The sequence below is a fragment of the Mastigoproctus giganteus genome, chromosome 7 (genome assembly GCF_048544385.1).
Source record: "Mastigoproctus giganteus isolate SK-2022 chromosome 7, ASM4854438v1, whole genome shotgun sequence".
Lineage (NCBI taxonomy): Eukaryota > Metazoa > Arthropoda > Arachnida > Uropygi > Thelyphonidae > Mastigoproctus > Mastigoproctus giganteus.
Genome location: NC_143581.1, coordinates 75,023,311 through 75,043,275, shown reverse-complemented (window position 1 = coordinate 75,043,275; position 19,965 = coordinate 75,023,311). Strand labels below are relative to the sequence as shown.

The following is a 19,965-nucleotide window of genomic DNA, read 5'->3' as shown; positions in this document are numbered from 1 at the left end:
AAGGGTTGGTTAAGTGAAAGAAGACAGAATGATAATCAGTGGGCACTGCTGTTCGTGGAGTAATGGTATTAGTGGAATCCTCCAGTTTTCAATGAGTCCCTTGTTGTTTTCAATATTTATTAATGATATTGTCGAAGGTACATCGTGGTTAATGAGAAGTAGTCAGGGTGAGGTATTACAACAAGGTCTGGGAAAATTAGGTCCTTGGGCTGAGATATGGCAGGTGAAGTGTAACATTGACAAATATAAGGTAATGCTTACGGGTAGCAGTAATTTCGGAGTAAATTATCAGCTCTGTGGTACTACATTCAGCGTAGTGGAAAATGAAAAAGACTTAGGGACAATTGTGCAGTTCGATATCAAATTCTCTAAGCAGTGCAGACAGGCTGGCAGGACAGCTCATGAGAGTTTTGTCAATGATATAAAGAAACTTTGCTAGCAGGGATAAGGAGGTGATTATCCCTTTGTAGAAGGCGATGGTTATGCTTCACCTTCAGTACTGCATACAGGTCTGGAGGCCCCACTTTAGGAAGGATGTAGTTCTGCTGGAATGGGCGCACAGAAGTCAACCAGCGTGATCAAGGGAACAAAAGGGTACTCTTACCAAGAAGGCTTCATTTCTACAAATTGCAGCGTCTGGAGACTAGGCACATGCGCGGAGATGTTGATTGAGTTAAATTCTCTGACAGTTCAGATTGATTGAATATTATTTCAAATGTACAATATAAATAATATTTTAACGAATAACCCACTGCATTTTAGGTTAATAAAAATAGAGGAGGCCCTTCGTTGACCTTTGGTGTATAGGGGTTAAAATTTCTTGCTACACCACAGATTTGTGGTGGGGAGACCAGCAACAGTTTTGCGGTTAGAAGACAAGACAGTCATCTACCAACACGCGCGGCGAGTGGTCAGGGAAAAACTGGTTACCCAGTTATCAAGGGCCCAACGTAGAAAGCTCTGTGTTGGGTCGAGCCAGAGTGATTCGCCTTCTCTTTTATGGTCTACCTCCAAGTGGTGGTGACGAGCAACGTGGGGTCCCACCAGGGACCCCGCGGCTAAATGCCCAAAAGAATAACATAACCCAACACTTATACATACACATTGTAGTCTTTACAGCGAAATGTATGGAGCATAATCATACTACTACGCAGAGTTGGGGAGATCCCCGGTGCCGCCAGGCAATTAACACTATGTCACCATATCCATTGCAAAAAATAAATGGCAGTACGTAAGTGGCAGCTTCTTTAGAAGACCTTTGTGCCAAGCGACGAACAAAAATCTTAGAAATATCAAGAGCAACTGCAAGAGTTTCACCAAGCTTTTCCATAGAATTTGACCAAAGGAAATTAGCATAAGCCAATATATATTACGATGGAGCGACACAGACGGAATCCGTATTGGCAATCATTGATGAGATGGAAGGTTTCGAAGTAGTTTAAGAGCGTTTGATGTACTGCTGATGATAGCACGCTACATTCTGATTAGTGAAAACATTATTTGAATTATCTAAAAAAGACAGCTTTTAATATTTTTCTCAGTTCGAGTAGTACAATAGATTGGCACACACTGGCATACTTTTGTTAATAACTTCAAATTTTATATTTCAATGTATGTGATTTAACGTTTAAAATTCCAATTGTATTGAGTCGTTTCACATGGACATTTTGACATGTCAAGAGCAACTGCTTCAGTATGACCAAACTTTTCATAGAATTTTCCATAGTTGAGAAACATAAGCCAGTATATCACCAGCAGATAGACACAGATCGAATTCATATTGTCGATCATTGATCAGATGGAGCGTTACGAAATAGTGTGACAGTTGGCGGTTGATGCATTTTTCCATTACTTTAGAAAGAGCAGAAGTGCGATAGGCCAGTAATTGGAAGGGAAGATTTGTTACCCTTTTCAGAAACTTGTTGTATGTGAACAAATTTTCACGACGAAGATAAAAATACAAGTGGAAGAAGAAGAAAGTGCAAGAAAACAGACGCAAACTCAGGAGCACAGCTTTTGCGAACAAGTGGAGAAATGCCATTAGGATCTGGGGGAATTTTCTTGACATATAATTTTTCAGAATTCTTCTAACATCTTTTTATCGGAAGACCACGGGAAGCATTAAATGGAGTATGTTTGATATGGTAATATTCCAAGACTTTCACTCTGATCATAAGCGTGGGGAGGATAGATTTGGAGAGGAAAGGTGGGACTGTTGAGGATCTTTATTCTGGAAGCCCAGTCCTCCGTAAGAGTATAGTGGTTCTACCCTTATCAACTCGTTTGGAGAGGTCCGGGTTCGAATCATGTCGACGACTGGAGGAATTTCCAAAGTCTTCTTCAGTCGAGGTTGTAGTTAGCTGATCTCAAGTGGAGGGAGTAGGGTTTCCGTCTTGAGTTATTTCAGTTTTTTCAGCCCGCACCACATATAAACGGACCGTGAACCTACACCTCAACAAAAATTGTTGATGTGTGTGTTCACGCATATGCGGATATGAGTTACACCGACTGACCGTTACAACAGTAATAATAATTATTATTATCCCGGGAGCCCTTCTGGCTCTCGACTTCCCTGAGAAGTTTCTCTTTGCAGTGGCCAGCGGTGATGAGTCGTGATGGGGATATAATGAAACTTTAACCTGCCCTTTTGTCTGACACGCCCTTGAAGATCTTTCGCATGGTTATTTTAATTACATCGCAGATAAAAAAAAAAATTGAATCGTGAATGGAAACTTTTAAAATAAAATGGAAATTATCCATGCGAAAAACGTGCCTTTTTAAAAAGATACTTTGAAATTTGAATATTATTAAATCCGATTTCATAACAGTTGGAATATAAATAACCTCATGTTTACCTATCATAGAACTAATTTTAATCTTTACTAAATTATTACTCACCATTCTTTTTGTAATGCACAGAACATTTACCCATATCATTGAAGCAGTTGCCACAAATACCACTCTCATATGTGATGGAAGAATAAAGAAATTGATCATTTGCGCTGGCATCCAGAAGCAGGCATTCATCTAAAAAACACTAAACTAGTTATTAAATGGCTGTTATATTAGAGCTAGTTAATACGTTTAAAATACTTAGATAAAAAAAATATAAATATAATGAGGTAAGTAACTTGCCCATATTCCATGTAGATATGAGTACTCAAACTAATATTATCTTAATCTTTACTAATTAATTATGTATATTCCTTTGGTGGATTACTGAAGGACTGTGATTCAAATTCGCGTGACTGCTAAATACGATTAACGATTGTATTCATGATTTATTGAAAACTCGGTCGAGCCGGAGTATAAACAAGAACGTTTAATATATAATTTTTTTTTTAATAAATTTTTTTTAAATTTTAATTAATGCGGGCGTTGATTGGACATTTTTAGCAGTTCACCGGAATTTATTATTATTAAAATTAGTTTATTTTCTGAGCACCCCTTTACAGCTGTTCAGCTAGGACAGTGCTTTATATTGGTGGGCTTTTTTTTAGCCCACCAATATAAAGTGAAGCTAAATAACTGAAATGAATATTTGTCTGTTTGCCTCCAAAAATGTAAATGCAGCCCTGCATGTATGTGTGTGAATTATAAAGAAAACTATTAACTGCACTTTATTCCTTCTTCGTAAAAAATTACAACTACATAAATAAAGTCAGTTATAGTCACTTAAATTAAGTCATAAAAATTAAAGTTAATTACATAAATAAGTCATGATATTAATGGAAATAGTTAATTATATTTTAATATTTAATGCGATGGATGAGCTTGGTGGAGATTTATTAGCTTATCAATATTAATTTTAATATCTGTAAGTAGAAGTCGTAAATCGCCACGTTTAACAACAATCCAGACAATTTCTTTGTTTTGTCAGCAATTGAGACACAGCACTGAAACCGGTTTCGACTAGATATGATGTTGGAAAAGAAATAAGTATTTTTTTTTACAATTCCCCACAATGCAGGATAATGGTCAGGAATTTTCTTTTGTAACCAAAATTCCTAATATGAATTTTGAAATTTTGGCTTCAGTTCAACTTCATTTTGTAACTCAATCAATTATTTTACAAAACGTTCACCCTCGTCATTATTTAAAAAAGGATTTATAACCCAATCTGGAATTTTAAAATTAAGGAGATCTTCGAACCTTTCCTGCATATCTCTGTGCAACATTTCTAGATGATTACAAAACGTTAGTACAGTTTCATCAGCTATTTTTTCCTTTTTTCTCTATTTCCAACAGATTTGGAAATTGATACAATTCACGGCGTCCTACCTTGCGCATAAAAAGCTTTAATTTTGAAATAAATGCTGAAATTTGAGTGTTCGCCTTAATAAGTGTTACATCTTGTTGTTATTTTGTGTTTAGGAGCATTAGCAACTAAGGCCATATTGCTCCGGGGATATGCGGTGGTCATTCCCTGACCTTTCCGCATTCTCCGTATTTGGTGGTCACGGGCTCGAACCCCGGTTTAATCAAGAAGCGTGTGCTACGCACTGCTGCTCCTGGCTACGGAGGCGCCGTTACATCTTGTCCTTGTAAATGTAAGTTCATTGAGTTGAATCTAGTAAATAAATCTGCAAGATAAGCAATATCAGTTTTCATTTTCTTGAGGTCATTACTAAGGTCGTTCCTATCTTCAAAAAACTCGATAACAGTATCAAAGAGTTCATAAAATCTGTTGAGACAGTTGCCTTTTGACAGCCACCGAACCTCGGAGTGAAGTAGCAATCGTTCAAAATCTTCACTGTTTTGATCACAAAGCTTTCGAAATATACGATCATTCAAAGAATGTGCTTTAATTTTGTTTATAGCAGTAATAACAGTTTGTGGAGAATTGTGTAGTTGATCACCAAGTTTTTTCGCAACTAAATGCTGACGGTGCATGACACAATGAACAGTAATAATATTTGGCACAGCATTTTTTAAATATGCCATAAAACCCTTGTAACGGCCAATCATTGATGGTGCCCCATCCGTTGCACAAGCAAGTACATTTGTAAGTGGAATTTCCCTGTCTTTAAAAAAACTTTTCAGTAACCTGAAATATAGACTCGCCTTTGGTATACGTTTCTAGATATCTTGCAAATAATAATTATTCGTTTAACTTTTCATCTTTTATAAAACGTACGTATGCTAGTAGTAAATATTCGTTACCTAACGCCCTCCTGTCGTATACCGTCATGCCTATAGTGTGAAATCTGTCATCCTAGCTGCTAGTAGGATGACAGATTTTACATTAGAATAAAAAAAAACATTTTAGCAAAACAATTTATATTCTTACATACATCCTTTCTTTTTTAGCGGGATCCACATTCACCCCGTGGGTCAGTTGGAGTAGGGGTTTTCAAGCTTTTTCCTGTAGCAGTTACATCAGTTTAGCAGGAAACCATGTTGTTTGCTTCCATGGGCCGATCCAGGTTTCGGATTATTTATTTAGTTCTAATTATTTTAATTTTCGCTTGTATGCAGGTAATAGCTGGCACCTCATTCTCATAACTGGTTTCAGTTGTAATTATATTTTCAGCATGCTATAGTTGGTTTTTTATTTTCATAAAAATCATTAAATTCATCCGTTTTAAAAATTACACACATTTTACAAGTATATAGCCATTTTTATTCTTATTTGCAATGTACCAATGTCTCATCTAAAATAAATTAGTAGATTGCGTATAAGTATGTAAACTTTTTAAAATATAATGTTTTAATACATTTGAATAGTTTACATTTTGATAATATTTTAAAAACTTTTTATCAAGTACAGCTTGCCAATTTGCTTTATGTACATCAGTCAGAATTGGCAAGACAATTGGGAAATCTATCTGTGGTTATAAAGGTGCCAATTAAAATTTATTCTGTCTTCAATTCTATGCTATCTACATGCGGTGAAGGTACCGAATAAAATACATTATTTCTTCATTTAAAATACATAAATGCAACAAGGCATAATACGTTAAGAGTAAGAATTTTATATCTATATAATATCGGTGTGGATGCACCATAGATGCACCACCTCTTAAGAAAAAAACTACGATAATAGTGTGGGAGGCATCATTTCCTCTGTATCTCATATTGCGCTCATCCTTCACAACGAGTTGCCATGGTATTGCACTACTTCGAATATATAACGCTTCACTAATAGAGAAGACTGTCGTTACTTATTCTCGGTGGGCACATGATGCCATCTGGGTGGTGGTGGTGGTGCCCACCGAGAATAAGTAACAATAGTCTTCTCTATTAGCGAAGCGTTACTTATTCGAAGTAGTGCAATACAATGGCAACTAGTTGCGAAGGATGAGCACAATATGAGATTATTATTATTATTATTAATATCAATTTATTTCCGAAGAAATGTCCCTATACAGCTATGCAGCTAGAGGACATGAGTTACATATAGAGATAAAACATAAAATACAGACAAATACATTGTATACAGAGCCAGATACAATATACGGCCTTAAACAGCCGCCTGGTAAAGATACAAAAACATAAAGTTACAACAAATACAAAAACATAAAGTTATAACAGATAAAAGTGCATACGGATACATCGGAGCGTGGATAGTGTGGCATCACATAGAGTCCACCTAGAGCATGACTAAGGAATATATGTCTGCAAGAATGGAAGCTCTGTATGTTTTGTCCTTGCAAAGTTTCTCAACGTCTATGGCTAATCTATTAAATATCTGGAAGGAGTTATGTGGAAACATGTTGTCCAGGGAGGACATGCTACGCAGCTTCGATCTGTATGGCGAGGTGTTGGACTGGCATCTTCTCCTGTCGGACGGTCTGGCGATGATATCCCATATATCGGGTGACTTCAGTTTTCCGGATAGAAGCTGAGAGAGGGTAAGAAGGTTCCTAGAGATGATGAGATACCTCCAAGGAAGCGTATTAAGATTGGTGACCAGAACAGATTTTGAGATTGTAGGTGTTAGCCCGGCAACCCTATTTAGCCAACTGATGCCTCCCACATTATTATCGTAGTTTTTTTCTTAAGAGTTATCTATGGTGCATCCACACCGATATTATATAGATATTATTTCTTCATATACAGTAAATAATGCATTTTAGATAATGTGTTTATTGAATTCACTGAGTTGGGTCATAGACTATGTATTAACTAAGGTCTTCAAAATATGTTTGGATCAGTTTCCAGCCTGTTATAGATTCTTATATATTGACCAGAAAGAATCTTTTTCGTCCACTGGTGTGGTTTAGCGTACTAAGAAACAAAAGACGCGGATCTGCAATTCTGGGCTTGCAAATTCCATAAGTCAAGAGCGTCAGTATATCAGATTCATGCGTTACTTTGTGTATCTAGATGAATTGATATGATGTTGCGACAAGGTCACAACGTCATATTATTTAATCTAGGTGATGGACACCGCAATTTGTAGATATACTGTCAGTCCTCGAACTTTTTAGTCACACCTATATGTGCGGAGCTGAAAACGATATCATTAAGCATGCTTAGTGACGGGGTAATGAATCGTCATATCATTAAGAATGCAACGATAGTTGGGATAATGAATCATTGCCATATCATTAAGAAGGAGTTAGTGTTTGGATAATAAATCATTATATATATATACACACACATATGTACAAACGATTCATCACCCCAACCCATCTCTATGGTTCTAATCCCGTGTCATCGGAAGGAACTTTTATGGGCTTTTTTCGCTGTGCCAGAGTTAGTAGGTCTTGGGTGAGAGCTGCATGATTTTCCCTTGAAAAATGTGATTTTTTTTTTTTAATGTTAAAACAGGCAAATCGATCTTAGCCCATATACCATGTATAGATCATACTGACGTCTCGTAACCTTGAGTTGTTTATGTCCAAATACACAAACAAACAAACAAACATTTGAGTGGCACAGCGACCTACATACGTAAAATGAATTGAAACTGCTGTTTGCTCTCGCTCTGTCCAAAAATAACGATTAGTCGTTATTTGACAAAGCTTGCAGAATTAGCACAGCAAGCCATATACATTTAAAGAGTGCGATGGCATAGCTCTAGCCGAGACACCGAAGTACATTTGTACATGCGTTTGAGTTGACTGTGATTCAAGTCCAGGTGACTGTTGAATTCGGTGTTATGTTTGCATTCTCTCACCTTGTGGACTCCTCTGACCCTCTGACCAGAGGAAGTTGATTTATTTATAAATAATAGGAAACTGATTATTTATAAATGCAATAGACACATTGTGGAGTACATACAGATGTATCCTCTCAGCGCGTATCAAACCTATGCATATTATATTAGTGCGGACTGTCGACTACATGAGAGGAAATGGGGAGAAATTTCATTGCAGTTTTTGATTATAGCCATCTTGTTGCTTGCATAATGTATGCAACAAGTAAGGGAACACATATAAGTAAAGGAAGCATCATACGCACAATTATCTAAATCTTAAGTAACAGCACACACTTGGGTTGTCGCAGACCTTTTCATGTGTAAAGGACGCAAGCATCGTCCACCTGATCATTTTTCATAATAAGTCTCCCTGCAGTGGCAGCCTCTGTTATATACTGGTAATCTCCGATTTCCATAAGCAGAATTCTAGTTGGAAGCCTGGGATTGTTTGCAAGGAATGTAATCCTGAATTGCATGATCTTCGGGCCTGCACTTAGGGAAAGTGATTATGTGACTATCCATTACTGTATTGCCTTTTGGGTGATTATCAAAATTTTAAAATTGTTTCATCAAAGTTTTTTTTTATTTTATTTATTTTTTTTTATGAGAGAATGCCACCTTTATGATGCAGTTTCACCTTTATCAGCAATTCTGATAACGTGTTTTCGGAAAGGAATATGAATGTTAACAATAACTGAAAAAAAGAAGGAAACTATTATCATGAAACATTTATCTTTGATTAATAAATTAAAAATGACATAAAACTGTCTTATTGGCTTACCTTTAAAGTTGGCCAAAATTTCTGCTTGTATTCTTTAAAAATATCTTCCTTTCCTTCCATAATACTCATTCCTAGAAATATATGTGAAAAATACTCCAGAAAATATATTTTAAAGTTAAAAAAACCAATTGACTCAACATTCAGAAGTATAACATTTTAAAGAAACATCATAAAAAGAATTCCCACTTTCGAAACACTTTGAGTTCGTTATAAATGGATTCGACTATATGTTACAAAGTGGGCGTTTGCTTAAATTTTTGAAAGTAGCGCCTAGAGTTGAATGCGAGACATTCAGGCTCATATTAAGAAAAATTTTATCATAATTGAAAAGCATCACTAATTCCTTTTTTTTCACATTCCTTTTAGTGGTTTTTTTTTCTACATCGTCAAATCGTCGTTCTTTCAGCGATGTGATTTTGAGGAACCCAGGGGCTCACATCTGGTGAGTATGGGTTTGGCACAACCCAGGGTCCTGAGCTGGATATCATCATTCTTCTCTTTCTTGGTGATTCCCTTCTACTTCCGACTCTCTCTCTCTCTCTCTCTCTCTCTCTTCTCTCTCTCTCTCTCTCTCAGGGTAACTTGGAATTTTTTTTTTTTTAGCTGGTGCAGCATAAGCCTCAGGCTTCCTTGCACTACATGGCAAGTAATAATAATAATAATAATAATAAAAACAAGAAGCTACGCGGATTGGGGGAGGGAGAGGGGGAAGAGAGATAAATACTAAAAAACTACTTGATAATCAGCGTAGAAATGCGGCATGTCGTTATCGTGCAACAAGAACCATCTCTCTTTTTTCAACAACTGGGGCCTTACGCCGTAAATTCTTTTAAAAAAAACAACTCGTGCACGTACACCTTATTTACTGTTTTACCTGGTTTTACAAATTTCTTGTGAATAGTTCCTCTGCTGTTGAAGAAAGTGATCAACTCACTTTTGTTTTTGATTTTTGACAACGAAATGTTTGTCTCGAAGATCATATTAATGGCCATTCCATGCCTTTCTCTTTCTCTTTCCTTTTTTTTTGGATCGTATTAGAAACACCCAAGATTCATTAACTATTTACGGTTGACTATCACAAGGAGGGACCACCAGCACTTCAGTAAGCTTTTCTCATGTTTTTTTTTTTTATTTGCTATTCATCAACCATCAAATGATATTGATGATGGTATATCAGGCTTAATGTCCAAGTTTGCAGACGATACGAAGGTTGGCAGGGTTGTTAATGACACTAATGATAGTACATTGCTGCAACAGGATCTAGAAAAGTTGAGCAGATGGGCAAAGAGGTGGCAAATGAAGTTTAACATTGACAAATGTAAAGTACTGCATATGGGAAGCAGTAATCCCAGGGTAACATATCAACTGTGTGGTACTACACTGACAGTGGTAGAGAATGAAAAGGACCTGGGGGTAATTGTGCAGGCAGATATGAAGTTTTCTGACAGTGCAGACGGTCTGCAAGAGTAGCTCATGATGTCTTGTCAATGATATACAGGAATTTTTCTAGCAGGGCTAAGGAAGTGATTATCCCCTTGTATAAGACAATGATCAGGCCACACCTTGAGACAATTACAGTGTCTGGAGACTAGGCACCCGCGAGGTGATCTGATTGAGGTGTATAAAGCGAGGTGATCTGATTGAGGTGTATAAAGCATTGAGCATGCTCAAACCATTGAGCATGGTTTGAGAGCATGCTCAATGCTGATGGGATTCTTCTTCTTTCTCAGAATAATCGCCTGAGAGGGCATAAATTCAAAGTGAGGAAAGACGGTTGTAGGATAAATGTGCGGAAGTTTGCCTTTAGCCAGCGGGTGGTTGATTGCTAGAACAAACTTCCATCTGTCATTGTAGAAGTTGATAGCTTAAATAGATTCAAGGCAGAACTTGACAAACATTTGCAGCGAGTGGATGAGTGAAATAAGGGTTTTTTTTTTTTTTGGCTGATGCTATATAAGCTTGCTTTCTTGCATCATGTCCCTTTGCTAATGCTAATCAAATAGTGCGGACGAACTTAGTGCAGATTTTCCTTTGCCCAAATCTTCTCTCAGAATTTAACGAATTATTTCTCTGTTAATGTAAGTTGTTCTTCCCTCATTTGACGATCAGACGCACTCAATGATTGGCAGTTAGCATTCACAGAGAGCGGACGTGGGGCAGTTAGCTCCGTAGGATTACGTTCAAGAGGATTAATGATAGAAGAATAGACTAAGAGAATAATAGACAAATTTTTGTTTTTCCTAATTTTACAAGAAAAATCTTGTAAATTAATTTTTGAAATTATGAATTTAATTCTTACCTTTTCTAAAACTAATTCTGCTAAGTTACATTTTTACAGTATTTTGTAAGCTTAAATTTTTAAGTTTAGTAGTAAAGTTTTGGTAACTGCTTAATTGTAATTTTTTGTTGAATTAGTTCTGTAAAGTTAATTATAAAGGTGTAGAAAACAATGCGCATCCGATGCAGGGGTAAATCATCTCAATTTAATGTTTTAATTGCAAATTATCCAGACACTTTGTAGCAAAATGTGGGACGAATTGCGACAAATGTAAAATAGATGACCATTAGAGTAGAGCTGATATTATATAAAAGCTAGTTAAATATTTGAGGTCAAGGCCTGACGTAGCTGAGTTGGGAACGCGTAGTACACGCGTTTGAGGTTGACCGTAGTGGTTGTTCGAGCCAATCTGATTGCAAAATACAGTAATTTCCTTGTATTTTCTTCTCACACTATATTGCCATCTTGTACTAAAAACAAAAATTTAAAAAAAAAATAAAATAAATAAATAAAAAATTATTTATTTATTCAAGCAAGCTAAATTCGTGGTTAATTTTCAGTTCTGAAAATCCATAATCGTTATAGCGTCTCTTTCCCTAGAAAAGTCATCTGGATTCGCCCCTGATACTGCCAAGTGTTATTTTTTTTTTAAGGGACAATTTGTCCTTTAGCGGTCAAAGAGAGAAGCAGGTACGTTGCTCGCCATTGAATGCAAATTTTTCAAAAGATTATCCCTACATACCTACAACCTCTCTGTATATTAAATCAGCATATTAAATCAGTAATAATGGAATGCGCAGTTTGGTTATTTTAGTAGACTCCATGCTTTACTTGTTTCATTTCGAGTTGTAAATCATTAGTTAAAACTGAAATGATGGTTGTGCATATGAATAGTAGTGTAACATACCTATTTTACAAGTCTAGCAAAATAATAAATTTTTGTGTTTGGAATTAATAATTTTAAACAAATAGGGTTAGGGTAATTGCTTGTGCATAAAGTCTCCAGAGGTGTTCTGGAGTAGAGCGCTGATTAGCGCTGTCAATGGGGCAGTTCGGACTAAGAAGGGAACACTTGAAGTGTGTCAGTGGGAGACTATTCTGTTTACTTGTAAATATAATAGTCCTGCGCTCAGGTAATAGCCGATAGCATAAGTTGAGAAAGGAAAAAAAAAAAAAGGCACCGTCCCCGAATTGCTCCTTAAAGCCAGTAAGTGGTTGACTTAGGATAAATCGTGGTATGGTAAAGATAAAAGGATGGTATAGAATTGACCGCGGAGAGAAAACGAGTCTGCTGAAAAAAAGCGGTCTGCACTTCAGAGAAGGAAATGAGCCATGACTCTGGTAATGGCAGATACCTTAAGCTTTCGGCAAGTACAAAGACACCGACCCTGAGGTGCGTTTCAAACGGGAAGGCGGCCGGTTCTGGCAGAATGCAGAACCAAAGGGATTAAGAGTGGTCATTAAGTAATGTAGCCGATAGAGACAGTTCCGCCACCAACCCTTGTACTTCTGGAGAGAACGTGTGGTAGCGTCACCATCCTCCCCACACTGGGCGGAAAAGGCCCGGGTTCGAATCCCGTCGATGACGCGAGGAACTTTAATGGGCTTTTTTCACTCCGTGGCTGAGTTAGTTGGTCTCAGGCGTAGATAGCAAGGTGTAAGGACCCGTCCTTACATTAATTAATAAAAATTGTTAAATATTATGAGAATTTAACTGTAGTACGAATAGTGGTTTTCTGGTACAAACAACATGGATTAAGAAACACTGGAATTCAAAAATACCTTCCAGTCACTCTCTGTTTAGTAGTAGCTTGTTTGTATAGAAGTTCTTTGACGAGTGAGTGAAAGTAATATACCATGACAAATCCCCCATTAAGACAGAGGCAGATGCACCATAGTAAGGGCCAAGAGTGCTTAAGCTGACCCTCTTAAAGATTTCACGGTGAAACGCTATTAGAGGTGGGCGACGTCACCAGGTGTGCGTGCGTGAGGTCACGGGAGGAGCTGTGACGCTTCTCAGTTGACCTGAACTTCCGCTTCTCTTTCTGGATTGTTCTGGTATGTTCGAGGTCCACGGAAGTTGGGGCACAAAGAATAAAGAAGACCCGCCCACGGAAGAGGAGAGGAGACAAATGAGAACACAGGAAAAAGGATGTGCAGATCTCCTATTGGCCAGGAAGAAAATAGAGGGAATTTTGAGAGGGAGATTCTGAAAAGGTTTTCGTGGCATTCTGGAAAAGTTTTCGTGAGAATCGGAAGAAGTTCACAGAGCGGTCTGGAGGATGATTTGAAGGAGTTGGAGAACGATACTAAGCAGAGCAGTAGTCTAATTTGGGTGATAGCTGCAGACCTGAGGTAAATGGAAGCAGTGATAGAAATTCTGCATATCCCGACAGCCCGTAGGAATGTTCACCTGTAAACATGGAAGCCGTAGTGAGGAAGAAGGAAGAATCACACCCTGAGAATTATATAGGCAAAGCCAGTCGAATGAGTGGTCGAACCGTTGACCTACTCGAAAACCCCTCTATCCACGGAAGAAGAAATGCTGACCTGTAAAGAGTATGCAACACTGATTGATTCCAGCCGTGCAGTACCCGGTAGGGATACACCATGATCACCGAGATCCCCAAATGAGCGCCCCCGCATTCCAGTACCTGAATGACCGATATGAAAGGATGCCGAGCAGAGAGGAAAGTTCCAGGCCAAACACGTAAGTCCTAGAGAGTTTACCGAAATAGGTGTACTTAATTTATTAAGGAGAGGACTTTAGGAGAAAAATGTGTATATTTAAGTAATGAATATATGAATAAAAGTGTTAGGTATTTAAGACGGACATAGCCTATAATCTGAAGTGAAGCTCCTCATATTAATGCTTGCTGGAAGGAGAGGGTATAATAGATAACTAAGAATTGTTTAAAGTTGGGAAAGGTTTTTATAATATGTATGAAATTGAAGGTTGAAATTTCAATTTATTATGAGTTGATTTGTGGAGAGTATTTCTGATTTAAGTAGGGGCTAATTAATAAGTGATATTATAAAGGTATAGAGGATTAACTGTTCAGAAGGGTAATGTTAAATTGAATTGATTAATATTTCCTGTTGACCTGATTGCAGAAAGGGTGTCTAATTGAATAAATGCAAATTTTTTACAAATTGAGACACGAACTCTGAAGGTTTTTGTGAGCCAGTTCATTGGCTGGTAGTTGTTGGTTTATTATACAGACTGTTCATAAGAAGAGTGGGAAGAATCTATGTAAAGTGTATGACACGACCTATTGAAGTCCCTGTAAAGAACATGAAGAGACACCATGACATAATGAATAATAATGTGTATTAGAGTAGAATATCTGATGATGAAACAATTGAGTTTGAACAAGATATTTACACATATAAAGGTTAATGAATTAACAAGTCACCAGCCAAATATAGTTTGACCAAACACTATTGCTAATTTCTGTATGATATGTTAATAAACATTGTTTTATTTTACATTCATGTGTTGGAGTCTGTCATTCCGAAACTCAGCCAATCCTGTGGAGAAATACTTAAAATAATTAAGGTCCCCTACGAGTCAGGTAATCTTCTGAGAACAAACAAGTCAGATGCTAAGTGGGAGGATTGGACTACGGGGATATACATTAATACAAAAGGAAAAGATACAAAAAAATAACCCCATAAGTAATAAACGTCACCCCCACCCCCACAATTGGCGAGCGTAAGCCAGGATAATTCTGCACAACGGAAGGCTGAGTTCAGAACGACAGGAAAATATACATACATGTATATATATATGTAATCAGTTGCTGAAACTGTAAAATTCAGCTGGCGAGCCAGAAAGCGTAAGTTAGAATTATATATGTATTACTGAGTTGATTATTGTTGAATGAAATTTAGATGGAACAGGTAAATAACGGTGGATTTTAGAGACAAGTATTGATTTAGCGTTGAACTGGAAATTATTATTTATGTACAATTGAATTAATTAGTGAGACCGGACAGAGAAACCTCAAGGATAGATAGGTAAAAATTAATAAGTTTTATAATTATTGGGTGTTGAAATTTTACTAATTGATTATTGATCAAGCAGGTAAATGTTAATGGTAAATTGAATTAGACTATCTAATATAGTTAAAGAATTGTAGAAAGATTAATCGGCAGACATATTGATTAGTTAAAGTTGATAGCTAGAGATTAATAGATATAAAAATAAATAAAAAAATGCCAAGAAAGGGTAGGAAACGCGGCGAGGACTGCGAAAATTTTGGGGGCCACAGTGACGAACATGAAGGCCAAGAAAAACCAGAGGTAAGAATGGTAAGCGGGGTAGCAAAGGGGTCAGGACAAATCAAATACAGCAAGTATTTAAAACCATTTAAGGGGGAATCAGGTGAAAGAGTGGAAAAATTTATTAATAAATTAAAGCTAATTAAGGATAAGGAAGAGCTAAGCGATATGGATGTCATAACTATAGGGGAATTTAAACTAGAAGGACAGGCATTAGAAAAATACAGGCAGGCTACAGTGGCAGAAGAAATAGTAACGCTCCACAGATTCACTGAGACATTAAGAAAAATATTTGGGAAAAAGAATGACTTGTTAACAAGCGTAGGAAAATTGGGGGGATACACGCAAACCACTCGCGAAACAGTAAGCGAATTCCACCAGCGCCTCCTAAATTTAAAACTAAACACAGAAACATCGGAATCGGAGAAACAGGCATTCGAAAAAATACTAACTGGGCAGTTCATCACAGGGCTCAGGCACAATTTTAAAAAAGAAGTACTAAGAAAAAATCCAGAAACATTAACAGACGCGTACACCCACTCATTAGAGGAAGAAAGGCTTGAGAACTTTAGCAAAAATACGGGGGCAAGGGAAATAAACGCAATGACCGACAGAACGCAGCCTGAAACAGGAAAGGAATCGAGGGAATGGGGAAGCGAAATCGAAGGGTTAGCTAAACATTTAAATAGCATCGAAAGAAAGATGGAGTGGATGATGGAAAGGCTCTCTTTAAGCAGTGATGCTAGAGAAAATCAGCAACAAACGGAAGTGAAACAAAGATTGGGCACAGTTTCACGAACATACGAGGGGGAAGACAAGGACGGCGGTCGAAAATGGTGTTATAAGTGCCAGAACTCAGACCATTGGACCCGCTACTGCAAAGTGAAACAGGGTGCTAAAGAAAGCTGGGAAAGGGAAGAGTATTGGGAACGAGACAGGTACCCACACGTAAAAAACTCCAGAAACATGGACAAGCACAGGGAGGAAAGGCATTGCGCAAAACAAGGGGGGTATCGGAATGAACGAGAGCGCATTAACAATGCCGTAGTCAAGAGACATGGATCTTTTAGACATGCCCGCTGCGGGAGGCCATCATTACACTTAAACACCGCCAAAGGAAAGGCCATATCTTTAGGTGCGGTAAGTGCTAAGGGCAATAGAAACGACCTATTATATGTGAGAGGCAGCTTAGGAGGGGTACCAGGTACGTTTCTGGTGGACACAGGAGCCTCGAGGTCTATTTTAATGTGGGACTACCTCATTAAATACTGCAAAAGGCCGAAAAAGGGAGATATAAGATGTTGCCGCGATTTTCTTGTGGAGGGGGTAGGTGCTGAAGAAATTCACACCGATTATATTGTCAGAGACAAGGTAAGAATACAGGGATGTGATAACTTGGTGGCCCATTCATATTTTGTGGCAAACAGAATAAACAGTCGTCGACACGACGCAATACTAGGCACGGACCTACTAAGGAAATTAAGAGCCAAAATAGATGTGAGAAATGGCCGCATTACCTTCGGCAGTAATACCCAGGCGAGTCCAAAGGTAGACAGGAGGCGAAAGGCAGGCGGCAGGGCCCAGTATGAGCCAGAGAAAGGGGAAACTCCAAAGGAAGCTAGTGGGGAAGAATTAGAAGGGTGTAAGGCAAGCACAGATAATAAAGTTCTGGTTACACAAAACAAATGGGAATTAAATAAGAACACCAAAACAAATAGGAATAATGAGGGAAGGTGCCAAGAGAAGGGGAGGGTGTTACACGTGGGAGTTTTGGAAACGAGAGAAAGGGTCGGTTTACATTCGGGAGAGAAAACACATGAAGGGGGAGAGAATGGCGGTGATGAGAAGGATCGCAAATTAAATGGAGCAACAGAAATTAAAGGAATCGAAGGATTGGGAAATTACAGAACTGAAGTTTCCAGTGAGGAGAAGGCACACAAACTGAAGGAAATAAACAGGATGCAGCAAATGTATCTAGGAGCAGTATTCGACGAAAATATGGGATGGGAGTAGTTAATGAAGCTTAATATAAGTTTAAGTAATGTCTGGTATATAAGTGTAATTAGAAAATATAGAAGGGCAGTTAGAGAAGATGGGCTGTCGATAAAGTGGATCTGGGATAAGGTCATATCCGTCTGAGGACAAAAAAAAAAAAAAAAAAAATTTATATATGGAATATAAATTTTTTTAGGGGAAGAGGAATGCTATGTAAGGACCCGTCCTTACATTAATTAATAAAAATTGTTAAATATTATGAGAATTTAACTGTAGTACGAATAGTGGTTTTCTGGTACAAACAACATGGATTAAGAAACACTGGAATTCAAAAATACCTTCCAGTCACTCTCTGTTTAGTAGTAGCTTGTTTGTATAGAAGTTCTTTGACGAGTGAGTGAAAGTAATATACCATGACAAATCCCCCATTAAGACAGAGGCAGATGCACCATAGTAAGGGCCAAGAGTGCTTAAGCTGACCCTCTTAAAGATTTCACGGTGAAACGCTATTAGAGGTGGGCGACGTCACCAGGTGTGCGTGCGTGAGGTCACGGGAGGAGCTGTGACGCTTCTCAGTTGACCTGAACTTCCGCTTCTCTTTCTGGATTGTTCTGGTATGTTCGAGGTCCACGGAAGTTGGGGCACAAAGAATAAAGAAGACCCGCCCACGGAAGAGGAGAGGAGACAAATGAGAACACAGGAAAAAGGATGTGCAGATCTCCTATTGGCCAGGAAGAAAATAGAGGGAATTTTGAGAGGGAGATTCTGAAAAGGTTTTCGTGGCATTCTGGAAAAGTTTTCGTGAGAATCGGAAGAAGTTCACAGAGCGGTCTGGAGGATGATTTGAAGGAGTTGGAGAACGATACTAAGCAGAGCAGTAGTCTAATTTGGGTGATAGCTGCAGACCTGAGGTAGATGGAAGCAGTGATAGAAATTCTGCATATCCCGACAGCCCGTAGGAATGTTCACCTGTAAACATGGAAGCCGTAGTGAGGAAGAAGGAAGAATCACACCCTGAGAATTATATAGGCAAAGCCAGTCGAATGAGTGGTCGAACCGTTGACCTACTCGAAAACCCCTCTATCCACGGAAGAAGAAATGCTGACCTGTAAAGAGTATGCAACACTGATTGATTCCAGCCGTGCAGTACCCGGTAGGGATACACCATGATCACCGAGATCCCCAAATGAGCGCCCCCGCATTCCAGTACCTGAATGACCGATATGAAAGGATGCCGAGCAGAGAGGAAAGTTCCAGGCCAAACACGTAAGTCCTAGAGAGTTTACCGAAATAGGTGTACTTAATTTATTAAGGAGAGGACTTTAGGAGAAAAATGTGTATATTTAAGTAATGAATATATGAATAAAAGTGTTAGGTATTTAAGACGGACGTAGCCTATAATCTGAAGTGAAGCTCCTCATATTAATGCTTGCTGGAAGGAGAGGGTATAATAGATAACTAAGAATTGTTTAAAGTTGGGAAAGGTTTTTATAATATGTATGAAATTGAAGGTTGAAATTTCAATTTATTATGAGTTGATTTGTGGAGAGTATTTCTGATTTAAGTAGGGGCTAATTAATAAGTGATATTATAAAGGTATAGAGGATTAACTGTTCAGAAGGGTAATGTTAAATTGAATTGATTAATATTTCCTGTTGACCTGATTGCAGAAAGGGTGTCTAATTGAATAAATGCAAATTTTTTACAAATTGAGACACGAACTCTGAAGGTTTTTGTGAGCCAGTTCATTGGCTGGTAGTTGTTGGTTTATTATACAGACTGTTCATAAGAAGAGTGGGAAGAATCTATGTAAAGTGTATGACACGACCTATTGAAGTCCCTGTAAAGAACATGAAGAGACACCATGACATAATGAATAATAATGTGTATTAGAGTAGAATATCTGATGATGAAACAATTGAGTTTGAACAAGATATTTACACATATAAAGGTTAATGAATTAACAAGTCACCAGCCAAATATAGTTTGACCAAACACTATTGCTAATTTCTGTATGATATGTTAATAAACATTGTTTTATTTTACATTCATGTGTTGGAGTCTGTCATTCCGAAACTCAGCCAATCCTGTGGAGAAATACTTAAAATAATTAAGGTCCCCTACGAGTCAGGTAATCTTCTGAGAACAAACAAGTCAGATGCTAAGTGGGAGGATTGGACTACGGGGATATACATTAATACAAAAGGAAAAGATACAAAAAAATAACCCCATAAGTAATAAACGTCACCCCCACCCCCACAAAGGTTTTCCCCCAGAAACCGGGGTTTTTCGTCCAGCAAAACAGACAAATCGTCCATAGAACACACGCAATTAACAGACATAAGACACACAGCATTGCAGATGAATTTAATTATTCGGCTGGTCTAAAATAATAGGGTTTTTTTTTTTTTTTTTGTACTTCTGGAGAATTGTGGCTTGTCCATACAGGACTCGTTGAGAACAAAGGAAGAAGACAAGAGC

The 19,965-nt window shown here is 37.8% G+C and overlaps 1 protein-coding gene across 3 annotated transcripts in view; it reads right to left on the bottom strand.

The window, feature by feature from the left end:
• The window catches only part of LOC150083002 (mpv17-like protein), a 108,679-nt gene that overhangs the window by 78,441 nt on the left and 10,273 nt on the right, over positions 1 to 19,965 (bottom strand). For 2 of the 3 annotated variants that reach the window (XR_016547148.1, XM_090376973.1), the window contains exons 2-3: positions 8,928 to 8,998; positions 2,899 to 3,027 (exon numbers count right to left, since the gene is read on the bottom strand). Coding sequence is in view for 1 of the 3 variants with exons in the window: in XM_090376973.1 (XP_090233099.1) it covers positions 2,899 to 3,027; positions 8,928 to 8,998 (200 nt within the window). In the remaining 2 variants the exon portion in view is untranslated. The remainder of the gene's footprint in view (positions 1 to 2,898; positions 3,028 to 8,927; positions 8,999 to 19,965) is intronic. The other variant, XR_016547149.1, reaches the window with a different exon arrangement.